Here is a 14,817-nt window from a genome sequence, read left to right as displayed (position 1 = left end):
TTCCTTAATTTATTTTCAGATGGTCCGTGTGTATAAGAGAAAGACAGAGACAATCCTGGTCTACTGAGGCGATGAACAATGGTGTTGTAGCGGTCATTTCTGGACGATGTGGTTGCCTGAATGCTTCTAGTGAGTTTGAGGTTCCCCAAACTACTCTTGAAAGATACGTTAACAAAAAAAGGAAAATCCTGAGTATCTGATTGATAAAACTGCTTGGAAATTTCAAACCGTTTTTACCCAAGAACAGGAGCTTGAGCTTGTGACGACTTGGTTAAAAACGTCGCGTCGCAAAACTATGGAGTCGCGGTTATTTGGCCTGACGATGAGGGACTTACGTACCTTAGCTTACCAATTAGCTCAAAGAAATGGCATAGCTCATAGATTTCAAAATGAAATAGCTGGTCAAGACTGGGTCAACATCTGGGTCAGCCAGAGTCAACATCTGGTGCAAGAGCCATGAGATTTAATAGAGTGGCTGTGGATAGTTTTTTTCGCTACTCACTCAATTGGTGGATAAGCACAAACTTACAGCGTCGCAGATATTTAATCGTGATGAAACTGGTGTTTCAGTGAAACCTAAGAACCATTCAAAAATCATTGCTTGTAAGGGTAAACGACAAGTTGGTGCAATAACTTCTGCAAAAAGGGGGGAGACCGTAACCTGCCTTATTTGCATGTCTCCAAGTGGATCATACATGCCCCCGATGTTAGTTTTTCCGAGGAAGAAAATGCAGAAGGAGTTTGAGCTGGGACTACCTCCAGGGAGTTGGGCTGAGGTTCACAGCACTGGATGGATGACAGCTGAGCTATTCTTAGCATGGTGTAAAAAATTTGTAGTATTTTCTAAGGCATCAAAGGACTTTCCGGTTCTCCTCATATTAGACGGACATTCCACCCAAACCAAGAACCTAGAGGTCATAGATTACGCAAGAGATAATGGCGTTTCGTTGCTTTGTTTACCCTCGCACTGTTCTCACAAGTTACAACCGCTTGATGTGTCTTTCATAAAGCCTCTGAGCCTTCACTACGCTGAGGAGCTTCGAAAGTGGCTCCATTGCAACCCAGGGAAATTCGTGACGCTGTTTCAAATTTCAACGCTCTTCGGATCAGCGTTTATCGAAAGCGCCTCTATGAATACTGCAATTAAGGGGTTTAAAGCAACAGGAATTCGGCCACCTAACTCAGCCAGATTTCCTACCAGCTGACACTACTGACATCAAACAAGCTGAACCTTCAACCCAAAAAGTGATTGAGGAACCTCCAACGACGGAGAAAGAACAAGTGGGAAAATCTTCGTCTGGCTCATCTGTTGATAAAGAAAATCCCCGGACTTTTAGTGAAAGGGGTGAAGATAATACAGTTTTTAGCCCTACCGTTGGTGTTAATGGTACCCCAGCTAAAACGGTTCAATCTAATATCGATGACAAGGCTACTCCTGGATGCTGACTTGGATGACAACTGACATAAATGACTCTCTAACTGTATTTATTGTTTCACCTGAAAATTTAATTCAAATTCCAAAAGTCAGAAGAAGTGCAAAAAGGATGAATCGAAGGAGGAGAAGACTGCAGTTATAACTGATTCACCATACAAAAATGAGTTAGAGGATGCTATAAAAGAAAAACAAGAAAAAGAGATTGCCAAGACAGAAAGAGCACTGAAGATAATTTTTAAGAAAGAAAACAAAACGGAAAGTTTAAAAACAAAGGGAAAGTGCCTGAATAAGGAAAAAGTGCCAAGAAAAAAAACAAGAAGATAAAGAAACAACCTGAAACTTACGGCAGTGATTCTGACGAGTTTTCCGACTGTGAAAGTTTACATTGTTGTGAGTTTTACTCAAGGTCAACTGAGGGTTGGGTTGCCTTTTCCATATGTAAAAAATGGGCTTACAATTCCTGTGCAGGAATTGATAGCGAGGACGATGAAGGACGAAACAGGACGATCCTTGTATGTGAATTTTGTAATTCAGAATGAGATTAATTTCATGAAAGAATATGTTTAAACTAGTTTTGTTGGCTTAAGCAAAATAGAAAAAAGCCAAATTATAGTTTTATTTTTATTAATCAGATTAATTAATTGATTTAATTAATCATAATCAGATTAATTCGATGAAAGAATATGTTTAAAATAGAGTTGTTACCTTAATCAAAATAAATAAAAAGCCAAATAACAGTTTTACTTAGTTAGATATACTGTTTTAACTACCAGCCTGTTCTCCCCCGGATACGGAGCAGAACGGAGTATTTGACACTTTTTTATATTTTAATTAAATAAATAATAATTGTGTTCACTTCTTACAATATGAGTTTGAAACTTGTTTACAGCAATACAAGGTACTTTTATGAAATTTTGTAGCCTTTTATATTGACTCCTTCTAATTAATAAAAATCATTTTAAAGATAGTACCCCGTTCCACCCCGTGTTCCCTATATACTAAAATCAAGGAGAGGAGGTAAAAAAAATTTATGCTCTTCCCCAATCATAGAAAACTGGGGATATTTTAATAAATAAGAAATTAATCTTTAATCTCCCTTCATCTCCAGGAATATGTTTGAACTAAGTCTGTAATACGTACTGTAATTTCAAATGCCTGTAATTCTTAACATTAAAGTTGAATTTGTTTAGTTATAAGGTTTGTGGTGTTGATTAGGATGTGCGGTTTGCATTACTTGTTTTATAATTTATTTAGTCCTGAATTATTTTTACTGTATTTGTGCCAGCCTTTTCGATAAGTTTTCTTTTATTTCTCAGGGTGGTTGTTAACACTGATGTTTTTTTTGTTTTTTTTTTAACACGAATATATCCTATCTATATGGGCTGCGGGGTGAAAGCTCCTCTCCTATTCCACAAAATAAAAATTGTGTAACATAAAAGGTTGTGTTCATCTACATACCGGTAAAAAGGTGGAGAAGTTGGGGGGGGGGGCATTATGAGTGCTGTCTTTTAGGAAAATAATACCAAAATCTTTAGGTGAAATAATTGAAAAAATACATATATTAACTATAGATTAATCTAAAATCTCCCTTCATTGCCAGGTATATTCTTGGACTAAGTCTGTAATATGGGATTTGCGGGGTGAAAACTCCCTCTAATTGGAGAAAGAAATTTTCTATGACGATAAATAAAAGTTCAAATAGGGATAAAATCATTTTAATAGACAGTGATGATGATAACAGTGATAGAAATTCACAAAAATACCAGATATTTCGGTCACATATGCAGTGACCGTCATCAGTACTAAAACTGTTTTCATCACTGTCTATTAAAAGGATTTTATCCCTATTTGAACTTTTATTTATCGTCATGGAAAGGAAGTATGGTCTCCGAAATTATCTACGTCAAATTTTCTATGTAACATAAAAGATTACATTCATATGTATACCGGCACAAAAGGGGGGGGGGAATTGGGGGAGGGTACCATGAGCGCTAGCAGTAAAATGGCTTACAAGAATCTTGTAGCGAAACAATAAAATGAAACATAAAAAATAAAGACATCATTTGAAACGGGGATGCTGGGAATTTTGTAATTCAAGAAAATTTAACTAAAAGAGAATTTTTCGCTAAAAAAATATCATTTTGACGTCTTAATACAAAGCGAATCAAAAGACAGGCTGCATCCGTATTTAATTTATATGTGCCAAGACCATTCTGGTGTGGCAATTTGAAATGGTTGGAATTTTGATTAAAAAAAAACAAAAAAAAACAGTTTACTAATTAGCAATCAGGAGCCAAAGAAAAGAAGGAAATCGAGCAAAACATGACATAACTTAAAGACTGATTCTTCACTATATGGTAGTTCTTACTTAAAACTAAAAATCCTTATCTTAACGTACTAAGGACATCAAACAGTGGCGTTAATAAACCCCCCCCCATTTTTTAAAACACCTCTTCATTGGATAAAGTTCCATTGTGGTATTTGAATTGGAAAAATTACCCCCCCCCCCACTTAGATTTTCAAAATTAGATTCCCCATAGACTTTGAAAATTAAACTTCCCCCTGGTTTCTGAAAATTACATTTTTGATCTCTCCTCCCCCCCCTAATGTAGGGGGGATCTAATGTAGGGGGTAAGAATGCGATGCCGCGTTCTTACCCCCTCCCTCTTCTTACATTCTCCCTGTACTTTACGCTCAAGTTTCAACATATTAAAGATATTTATTATAGACACTAAGGTATAAATCTAGCTTCAACGCTAAGACCGGATGTTTAGGGATGCGACCCCCCCCTCATATATAGGACTATTTAATCCTGCTTCGAGTATTAATGACCCTCACAAAATTTTGACAAAACTGAAATCGCCTCTTTGGTAACTAAGTGAGGCTTCATTGGATCGCTGGAGCTCGTAATTTTGATTCCCAAAGAGAGATACAGTAAGGTCAGCCCATGTAATTTGCCACGTGGCAGAAATCGTCTGGAATAGCCTCCCGGGCAGCATTAAGGGCTCTAAACCGGTTCCTTGATTTGAATCACAGGTCAAAAAGTTTTCCCTTAGTTGAGATCCAGGGTAAGAACGGGTCCCTTGTAAAGTTCGTGTTGTTTTTTTTTTCTTTTCGTGATCTTAGCTTTTGTGTTATTGATATGATTTGATTAATTAATTGAGTCACTGCGCAAACGTCCCTTGACATAGGAAAATTTATAAAAATAAAGGAACCTACCTAGATATCTAATTAGTTGAACATGAAAACACTTTTTCATCCTTAAAAATTCCAACATCAACAACCCATTGATACACAACTTCAAGTACATCTTAAAATGATCAAGTATACCTTAATCTGTTAGTTGGCGTACGTTTTTAGCGGAATTTTTGCTGATTTTCCGCCATGTCAAATTTGGCGCGCGCTAATTCCAAAAACCACTAACTGACATAAAAAACCGCATAACTGCATATGGAATTTCTTTCAATAAAGAATAATTTTCTTTTTTCTATATTTCAATATAAATGCGGTTGCGCAAATTTCCACTTAACCAATTCAAAGCATCAGCTTGTATTTTCACTGTCTAGGTACTTGGTTCATTTTTAAACCCAGGAAACCCAGGAAAACCCAGGAAAAAGAGGAGTTTAACAAATTTAAAACCTTTTCAAGATAAAAAAAAGAGAAGATATGATCTACTGAAAAAAAGGTTAAAGCCCTTAATAATAAAAAAACAGTTTCAAAGTAATGTAAAATACACTTACACTAATTATACCTGGTAGATCAACTAGTACCATCCTCTGAAGACCTGGACCCTTGACAGTCAATGAAATGACTTCAAAACTAACCGTTCTTCCATCCCGAACGCTGTTCTTCATTCGAATTTCAATTTCACGCCTCAATTCGGCTAGGTCTTCTTCTTTAGTCAGGTCGAACTCAATTGCACTGTCCTTGAATTGTGCTATATGATACGGTCCTTCACTTAGGGTAACTTTTACTGGGGCACGTGTCATCATTTCACCAGCACCTCTTAAAACAAACATTATAGAATTTAGCCCACTTTTCGTATATTTTCTTGTTTAAATAAATTAACTAAATATTTTAGTTAGTTCAATTTGAATTTTGTGATTTTTCTATTTTACGTAATATTTCTCACAATGTTCGCCTATTTGTCCTGTTTTATGACCTCCCCCTACTCAGGATCTCAACCTGATTGAAGATGAAAAACTAGAATGCCTAATTGTAATGGGAAGTAAAAAATTTGCTTTCGTAGTGTTTTCTCTTGAATTTTCTGGAAAAAATACGAAATCAATTTTTTTCCTCTTCCGGTATAGAGCACAGAAAAAATTTATCTAGCAGCTGGGTCCCCAATTGTGCCTTGGGGACTTCATGATACAATTCAACGTGCATAGGGGAATGAGTCCTGAATTCTTCCCAAGTGAACATCTACCAGAAGAAGTTGGCAGATATTAATCAGAATTAGCTGGAAGCAAGACCTAGTGCTCTGATTATATGTTTTGTGGTTTTTGTGGGTGAGAGGGGGGACCTATGTCAGCAGAAGCTCTAAACATATATTATCACATATAGTAAATGGAAACGCATATCTCAACCAAAGTCGATGGGAAGTGTGGGCTAGCCTTGAGGACTTCCAGATACAATTCAATCTCTATCGGGAAAGGAGTCATAAATTCTTAGCACCTGAATATCTACCAGAAGAGGTTGGCTGATCTTAACCAGAATTAGTGGAAAGCAAGAATTACAGCTTTAGTTATGTTTTTGGGAATTAGTTCAGGCAATCTATGTCAGGAGAGAGGCCTAAACACATATTATTACATCTAGCAGATGGGGTCAACAGATCTAAACCAATCTTGATGGAAAATGAGAGCTAGTCTCCATTTGTACCTTGTGGACTTCTAAATACGATCTAACCACTATGGGAGATGAAGTCCTAAATTCTTACCGCCAGGAAATCTTTTAGAAAAGGTCGTCGGTCTTAACCAAACTTAAAAGAAGCAAGAACTAATGCCCTAGTTATGTCTTTTGGGAGTTATTTCTGGGAAGTAATGTAAGGAAAGGGTTGTAACACTTATTATCGCATCTAGCAGATGGGTTTGTCAGTCCTCAGCCAAAGTTGATGGTAAGTAGCAGTAAGTGTCATGGTTGCGTGTTTTTGGAGCCCAGAAAAGGAGCAAATTTTTGTAGTGTTTTGATAGAAAATTCACTTTTAATCATGGATTTAAAAGTTTGGCGTTTGTGGGAGAGGTGGATAAGCATCCTAATTTTTGTCACTTTCCAAAAAGAGCCATTAGATCTCAGACAAACTTAGTGGGGAGAACGTTTAGTGTCCAATTTACGTCTTTGAGAAGCATAAGCCCTATCCAAAGGCAGTAAGGACAGATGGAGGGGATTCCTAATTTTTCATTAGCACATCGACTAAAAGAGGAAACCAGATCTCAGCCAAACTTGAAATTTAGTGTCCTAGCATTGCATTTTTGGTGTTCAGAAGCAATCGGATTCTTCAAGGGGAGGGGGCCCTATATCCTTATAGTCAGAACGTCTACTAAACCGAACATCATATTTCAAAAAAACTTGGTGGGAATTAAGAGTAAATATCCTAGTTGTGTCTTGAGGTTCGTGGAGGAAAAGAGTCCACCTTCTATATATACCTAATATTCTACATTCTTCCAATATATTTGGCATATACCTAATATTCCATATTATACCTTCTATATATACCTAATATTCTACATTCTTATTCTATATTCAAACCCAATATTCTTGACATGTACCTAATATTCGATATATAATATGTATTCTACAATTCTACCTAATATTCTTGACACACTTAATTTTTGGTCGTCCCCAAATGGCTTGGGAAGAGATCATAAGCAGAACTTTTGACTAGATATACTTTTCTATCTCAGCCAGGCTTGATAAGAAATATAAGACCGATTCGACCTCTGTAAAAGGAGTAAGAAGGGCCCCCTAACATCAGCATATACAGATTTAGGAGATTTAAGATCCCAACCAAAATCGGTGGAAAGTAATTACTTGGCTCATTGTTGATCAAGGATCTACACCTGATACGAACTCTCCAGCAGGAAGGTACAGATTTCTTGTCACCAGCCTGGTTACTAGGCCCTCCAGCGAAGCTCAACCCAACAAGGCAAACAGCTGCAATTACAGTTCCAGGTGTCTGTGTTCGAGTCAGCTTCTGCGTTGAAAGAGCAGCAAATTTGTCATCCGTATCCAACAATAGGGTTTAAAAGACCTCAACTATATGTGGTAGGGAGTAGCAGCAGGGTTTTTAGCTGCGCCTTCAAGGGGGAGGGGGAAACCCGAACCCTGTACTGACCGTATCAAGGACGATCCATAACCGCAGGAAGCTGTTCAAGGGGCATTAAAAAGGCAATTAAAACATAAAAAAGGTACAGTCATACACAAAAAGCAGTCATCAGTCGATCTGTTATATTGTTCCTTGTCCACATTGTTCCTTTGTTTCCAAGAAACCCTGCCGCATTTCTTGCTCCCCACGAGATTCACACTTGCTGCAATGCTTCACATGGTCTTATTAGAGCCGCACGCAGAAGGGAGGGGGGCTCAGTGCATTGGCAATCAGTGCGCTGAAGGTAGGAAATAAAACTCGGGTAGGAAGGGAGGTAGGAAGTAAAACTAGGATGTTTGATCTCGCATTTTAACAACAAATATCAGATTGACTTCTTTAGTTTCTCGCCTAAATTAAACGAATACCTTTCTCTAAGCTTTATTGTGTACATTTAGAAAAAAATAAAAAAGATAGAAAATAAATTAAAAAGCAAAGGTCTTCTAATGGAAGTAAAGAGCGAAGTTGAAACTCAAACGAACATAAAGTATTACTTCGCAGATTACGTAAGATATGTCTACAAAACCAGCTTAAAGGTGTTTCCCTTTTTTTTTCAATAAAAAGGTGTTTCCCCAAATCTTAAGCAAAAAAAAAACTAATTTTCAGGATGATAAAAATAAATATTTTTTCAAAATTTGTAATACGTGCGCAACAACGAAAATTGGAAAGAAGAATGTACTGTGGACACAAACCAAATTTATCTATATGTAAGCCCCCCCCCTAAAAACAATTAAATTCGTGTTAAACCGTACTTTGTTCTTTGTCTTTTTTTTTCTTTTTTCACTTTTTTATACTCTGCCGCCCATTGTATCTCTTACAGTTTTGGCAGGTAATAAATCTATAGCCTATTATTATAATAAATATATAGGCCTATTATTAATATATAGCCTATTAGGTAATAAATATATAGCCTATTATTATTAAATCTATTAAATTTGTCTTGGTTTGTATTTAAGATTAATTTAAAGCATAATTTAACTTAATTTTAATTATGTTTATTTTAATTATGTTATGTTTAATTTTAATTTAATTAAATTATGCTTACAAATTTAATATGTAAGCATAATTTAATTTAATTATGCATAATTTTAATTTAAAGCATATGTAGAAATTCAATTTGTCGTTTGGTTCAGAACACGGAAAACGAGAAAAGAAAATTTCATCAATTATTGTTATTCCTTTCAATTTTATAGTTAATGTTGTTGGAAATAATAATTAGGAAATTTTAAGAATCGGAAATAATAACCCAGTTAAGCTTACAATTTTCCTGAAAGCACCATTTTTACTGAATCTTTTTTAGTCAAAAATTTCCGGATTATTATATTTATTTTTCATGAAGCAGAATATCACTTATTAAAACTCAAAAAGCTATAATTTACCAAACACGCATGGGTGGTTCCGTCAAAATTATACAATGTAAAAACTGAAATTTCTGCTTAATGAACATTAAATCTCATTTAATTGAATCTCAGTTTAAGAAAGGCTCTTTGATCAGCCGGTCTTAGTAAATATGTACTTTTATTTTAATGTCCATTAAAGCTGAAGTTAGTTTTTATTTATTACTGAATATGCGTTAAATATAAATATTATCTTTCTATGCATTTGTAAGACCTAGGTGTAACCAAGGACTCGACCTGGAAGAAGGCAAAAGTTCAGGACATGACAGTCAGGGAAGTACGTAGGAGAGACCTCGGTGCCAGCCCCCCCCCCTAAAAAAAAAAATCCCAAGCTTTCCGGAATTTCTTGGCACTTTTTAATTACGTTACTAAAAAATGATTTTTTCTTACTATTGCCCCCCCCCCTTCCCAATAAAAAAAAGAAAAATCTGTGTACGTGTCTGTGAACGCTCTTATTCCTTATTAATGCTTATTATTAATAAGCATTAGTATTATTAGTATTAATGCTTATTATTACTATTGCTTATTAACACTCTTATTCCTGATCTAAATTCCTTATTAATGTACATCATTCCTTGTATCAAGACCTTAAATGTACTACCTTCTAAGACTCCGTCGCGTCAAATAAACATCACGTCGCTCAATGAATTTAGAATGATTTTCGAATGAATTTCGAATTCCTGAAGTTCGTCACATCACAGTAAGTAATAAGTTAATGTTACAATAATAAGATATTTGATTACAATAATTCATATTTAATCGCAATTTAATGAAATATTTAGTTAATGAAAATTATATAAATTTAATTTACAATTTGGCACAAAATTTAATTTTATTTACAATAAATGTCTCAGCCCCTTGCTTAAGCCCATCAACTTCCAAAATGAAATATAGCCTTTTCATTTTCCAAAAAATGAAATAAAATTATTCCTCTAATAATAATCAGAAGTGATGCGAAATACCATCAGTAATCGAAAGTAAAGTATGTGGGTCCTTATTAACTGACCGGGCCTGATCAAGCTAGTGATTAATCTGACGAGCGTCAAATCGCAAAATGCGTAAAAAACGAAAGTTCATTTTTAGCATATAGTGGGTATGTCAAGACTTCTCGAAGAGTTGGACTCTCCTTCTCGGACATTGGATTCTGGTTGTGCCAGCAACTGCAGTTCTTTCTGGATCGTTTACATTGATAGGAATCAGTAGCGCAAAAAAAAAGAAGGGGTCGTCAAGATTCTAGGCAGCTGCCAGCCCTCTTCCGAAAATACTATATCTACCATTATATTCACGCTGTCTCGTGCAACTTTCATGTTTAGCCCTTTCAACCCTTGGCCTCACTCTGTTTAGCCCTTCATGTTTAGCCCTTTCAACCCTTGGCTTCACTCTGTTTAGCTCTTTCATGTTTAGCCCTTTCAACCCTTGGCTTCACTCTGTTTAGCCCTTTCATGTCTAGCCCTTTCAACCCTTGGCTTCACTCTGTCTAGCCCTTTCATGTTTAGCCCTTTCAACCCTTGGCTTCACTCTATTTAGCCCTTTCATGTTTAGCCCTTTCAACCCTTGGCTTCAGTGCACTGAAATTTCACTTTTGTCCCTCTCTGAACAAAGTTACCCTAAGATTTACCCAAGAGTTTTCATACACACAGAGACACACACACAGACACACACTTAATAGCTGAAGATGAGTTCTATTGACTAAAAAAGTGAATATTCATGAATAGCTATCTAATCTGAATAAATACTTCACAATCGAACAAAATCCTGATTGCAATGGCTAAAAAAGACCCACTTGTACAATTAGAGCAATAAAATTGGTTAAAATTTGCAATGGCAAGGCTATAAAAAATATCGCTAAATTTTTTTCGCCAGCCAGCCTGGGGCGGATACATAGCTAATGTTTGAGAGACGCATCAAGAAAACTTGGCTCCACCAATAGTGTTTTTGCCCCTCCACCTCTATATCAATACAGCTTTCAAACCTTCTGGGGGGGGGGCATGTACCCCTAAAACCATTCTCTGGATCCACCCCTGTAACCAGCAATAAGCGAGTTTGAACACTTGAGCTCTGCAACGTCAGCTATTGGTTAACAACGTGAAAACGTGTCAACGATATAAAATCGCCGCGAGGACCTGTCTTTCTCTCCCTCCCTCTCTCTCTCTCTTTCCTCTCTGTCTCGTCTCCTGTCTCTCGTCTTCTGTCTTTCGCCTTTCAAAAGACATCTCATCATTTCTTCATGTCTCTATGTTCATTTCTTCCTCTTTTTATTTTCAGGTTCGTAAAAACTTTCTATTCTCTTGAACGATTGAAGAAAAGAAATAGAAAATAAGAAAAAGAAAAAATATTTATGCAAGGTTTCGCTGTACACTCGAGATATATATATATATATATATATATATATATATATATATATATATATATATATATATATATATATATATATATATATATATATATATATATATAATATATAATATATATATATATATATATATATATATATATATATATATATATATATATATATATATATATATATATATATATATATATATATATATATATATATATATATATATATATATATATATATATATATATATATATATATATATATATATATATATACTAAAGTTTAAAAAAAGTACATAAAAAATTTAAAGTTTACACTAATAGGTTTCTCGTGCAGCACTGACTTACCTCGGAAATATCCTTGCTTGAGCTATCATTTCTAGCACTGATGTTTTCCCAGAACTCTGATCCCCAACTACAACAACTCGAGGAAGATGATCTTGAGCATTATAACTAACATCGTAATCTGTCAGTTCGTCCAGCACTTCTGAATACATATCAATCAAGGACTTCTAAATAGAAATCAAGAATTCTTTAGAAAAATCATGGTCGCGGCGCCAGACGCAACCTAGTAATGAACACATTATTGTATTTATTCTATTATTAATACTATCCTAACCCAAGCAAGACTTAGATGCTTCCTAATTCATCATGAGCCCTACTCCCTGTTTATCTAACCTTTCCTTCCTACCTGAATAAACATATTATGGATCACCTAATTTCAGGTTTCCAATCGGAAGATGAGTTTCTGAAACTCCTAGTGAGTCTTTTCCAAAGTGTATGAATTCGTCTGACAAAATGTCGATGCGATAATTGTCTTTTAACATCGCATCGTTTCATGTCACAATTTTTATTCAAAGTTCCGTGTCACAAGATTCTAAATAATTGAAATTTTGATGGATTTTAGAAGAGTAGAGGATCCCACAAGTGGAGATCAGGGACCAAAAACTTCTTTTGGTCCCTAATACTGAAAGGGTCCCTGGTACCTGATCCCTGAAAAAAATATAGAAAAACTTCTTTTCAAGAAGAAAAAACTTCATTTCAAGAAGTGCTGAAGCCGACTAAGAACAGGACAACAAGTTTGTTACACCTCTATATAAATAGAGGCTTTGTGCAGGCCCATCTTGGTCACTAGGCCTACATGTTTTATGAACTTGGCAATGAGCTCATATCAACAAAGCCAATCTCTGGCACCAACATTCACAACCCTATTACCGCCAACCAACTGAATGCCATATTACCATCAAATGCCACATTCATGGCATTTATTCGACCACAGTAACTGAAGGTTTAAAAACAGAGTTTGAAAAGAACTGTCAAGTGAGGACGAATCGCCATCAAGAGCTGACTTAGGAATGGTAACTATTATTTCAATAAATCTTAATGGCATATGTTTATCGCAAATACATGTTTACATGAATTTCGAAAAATGGCCTGAAGCCTGAACCCCTCGAGAATGCACTCGCCTCAAGAGAAAAACTGCACCATTGGATTCACCATAGCTGAAAATCTCTTATAGAAGAACTACAGCGTTATGGTCAAAGAATGGTCACTACTTGTTAATTATCCAGAACACACTCAAGAAATTTGCTTTGTATTATCTGATTAAACCGGTTTTCTCTCACATTCGATTATAATATACATAAATCTTTCGTGAAATAAACGACGATGCGGGTATATTTTAAATAAACATTTAATATGTAGAGTTGGTTAGGTTAGGTATTTCATATAATGGTTTCTAGGCGGCCTGCTTTCCATAATTCTCTGTAGTAGTTTCCATAATTTCGTAACTAAAGTATTATATTTTTATCGTATTTTGGTATATTTCATTGTGATTAACCTAACTTCTTTTCTTGTGTGTGTTCTGTATAATTAACAAGTACTGAAGGGTCTAAATATGAGGTAAAAATGAGGCAAGAAGTGCATTTAAGGCCTGTTTGACCACATTTAAGGCATTTAAGACCTGCATTCAAGTGCAGTATAATTAGCAAGTATCAAATGGCTTAAATATGAAATAAAAATGATGTAAGAAGTGCACTTAAGGCCTGTTTAAGCATATTTAAGGCATTTAAGGCCTGTATTTAAGTTCAGTATAATTAACAAGTACTGAAGGGTCTAATTATGAGGTAAAAATGAGGCAAGAAGTGCATTTAAGGCCTGTTTGACCACATTTAAGGCATTTAGGACCTGCATTCAAGTGCTGTATAATTAGCAAGTATCAAATGGTTAAATATGAAATAAAAATGATGTAAGAAGTGCACTTAAGGCCTGTTTAAGCACATTTAAGGCATTTCAGGCCTGTATTTAAGTTCAGTATAATTAACAAGTACTGAAGGGTCTAATTATGAGGTAAAAATGAGGCAAGAAGTGCATTTAAGGCCTGTTTAACCACATTTAAGGCATTTAGGACCTGCATTCAAGTGCAGTATAATTAACAAGTATCAAATGGTTAAATATGAAATAAAAATGATGTAAGAAGCACACTTAAGGCCTGTTTAAGCACATTTAAGGCATTTAAGGCCTGTATTTAAGTTCGGTATAATTAACAAGTACTGAAGGGTCTAAATATGAGGTAAAAATGAGGTAAGAAGTGCATTTATGGATCCACTGAAACAAAACATTAAAATTCTTTGCACATTTATACACAGGACGTGCAAACAATTAATTAAACAATCAATCCATTAAAATTAAACACAATTAATCAATTAAACACAATTAATTAATCACAAACAATCAATCAAAATAGGAAAAATAACAGAACGATAAAGCGGGTAAATACTCAGCAAAAACCCCAGAGAACTGGACCTCAACCCGAACCTTTGGACCGAGAAATTGGACCTCAAGCCCACAGGAATTGGAACTTTTCTCCCGCGTTTCCGCATGTTCATGCATATAAGTAGTCTAAACCAGTGATGTCCAATCTTTCATTAAAATGTCACTTGAAATAATAATAGGTCACAACCTATATTATTCAAGTTTCAGACCACCTTCCTATTGCGTCTAGTTTTAAACGAGAAGCTTTCTCAGATTCCAGTGTTATAGGCTCATATTTTTCACCGGCATAAGTGGTATACTTGTCGCGATTGGAAAAAAATCGAAGCATCTCAGTTCATCGAAACTTCAGATAGCATCCTAAACAAGATCCGGGTTCCATTTAATCTTCTACAAAAGTTTTCCAATAAAGACATTAATGAAGTTAGATTAACTATTGATATCTACTCTGCAGAATTCTGCCATGCACTTTGGTGTGCTGCCCTTTTGAAAAAGGGAAGTTCCTCTTAAAA

At 35.4% G+C, this 14,817-nt stretch overlaps 1 protein-coding gene across 1 annotated transcript in view; it reads right to left on the bottom strand.

The window, feature by feature from the left end:
• LOC148940298 (dynamin-like GTPase OPA1, mitochondrial) overlaps positions 1–14,817 on the bottom strand; it is a 173,823-nt gene that overhangs the window by 96,968 nt on the left and 62,038 nt on the right. Inside the window, 2 exon segments of the mRNA XM_089106123.1 lie at positions 5,176–5,440; positions 11,882–12,045. Coding sequence (XP_088962249.1) covers positions 5,176–5,440; positions 11,882–12,045 — 429 coding nt within the window.

This window comes from Artemia sp. Qi Xiang Cuo, chromosome 20, assembly GCF_049724085.1.
Source record: "Artemia sp. Qi Xiang Cuo chromosome 20, ASM4972408v1, whole genome shotgun sequence".
Classification (NCBI taxonomy): Eukaryota; Metazoa; Arthropoda; class Branchiopoda; order Anostraca; family Artemiidae; genus Artemia; species Artemia sp. Qi Xiang Cuo.
The sequence above is the reverse complement of the archived record's forward strand: the minus strand, read 5'-3'. Positions and strand labels throughout refer to the sequence as shown.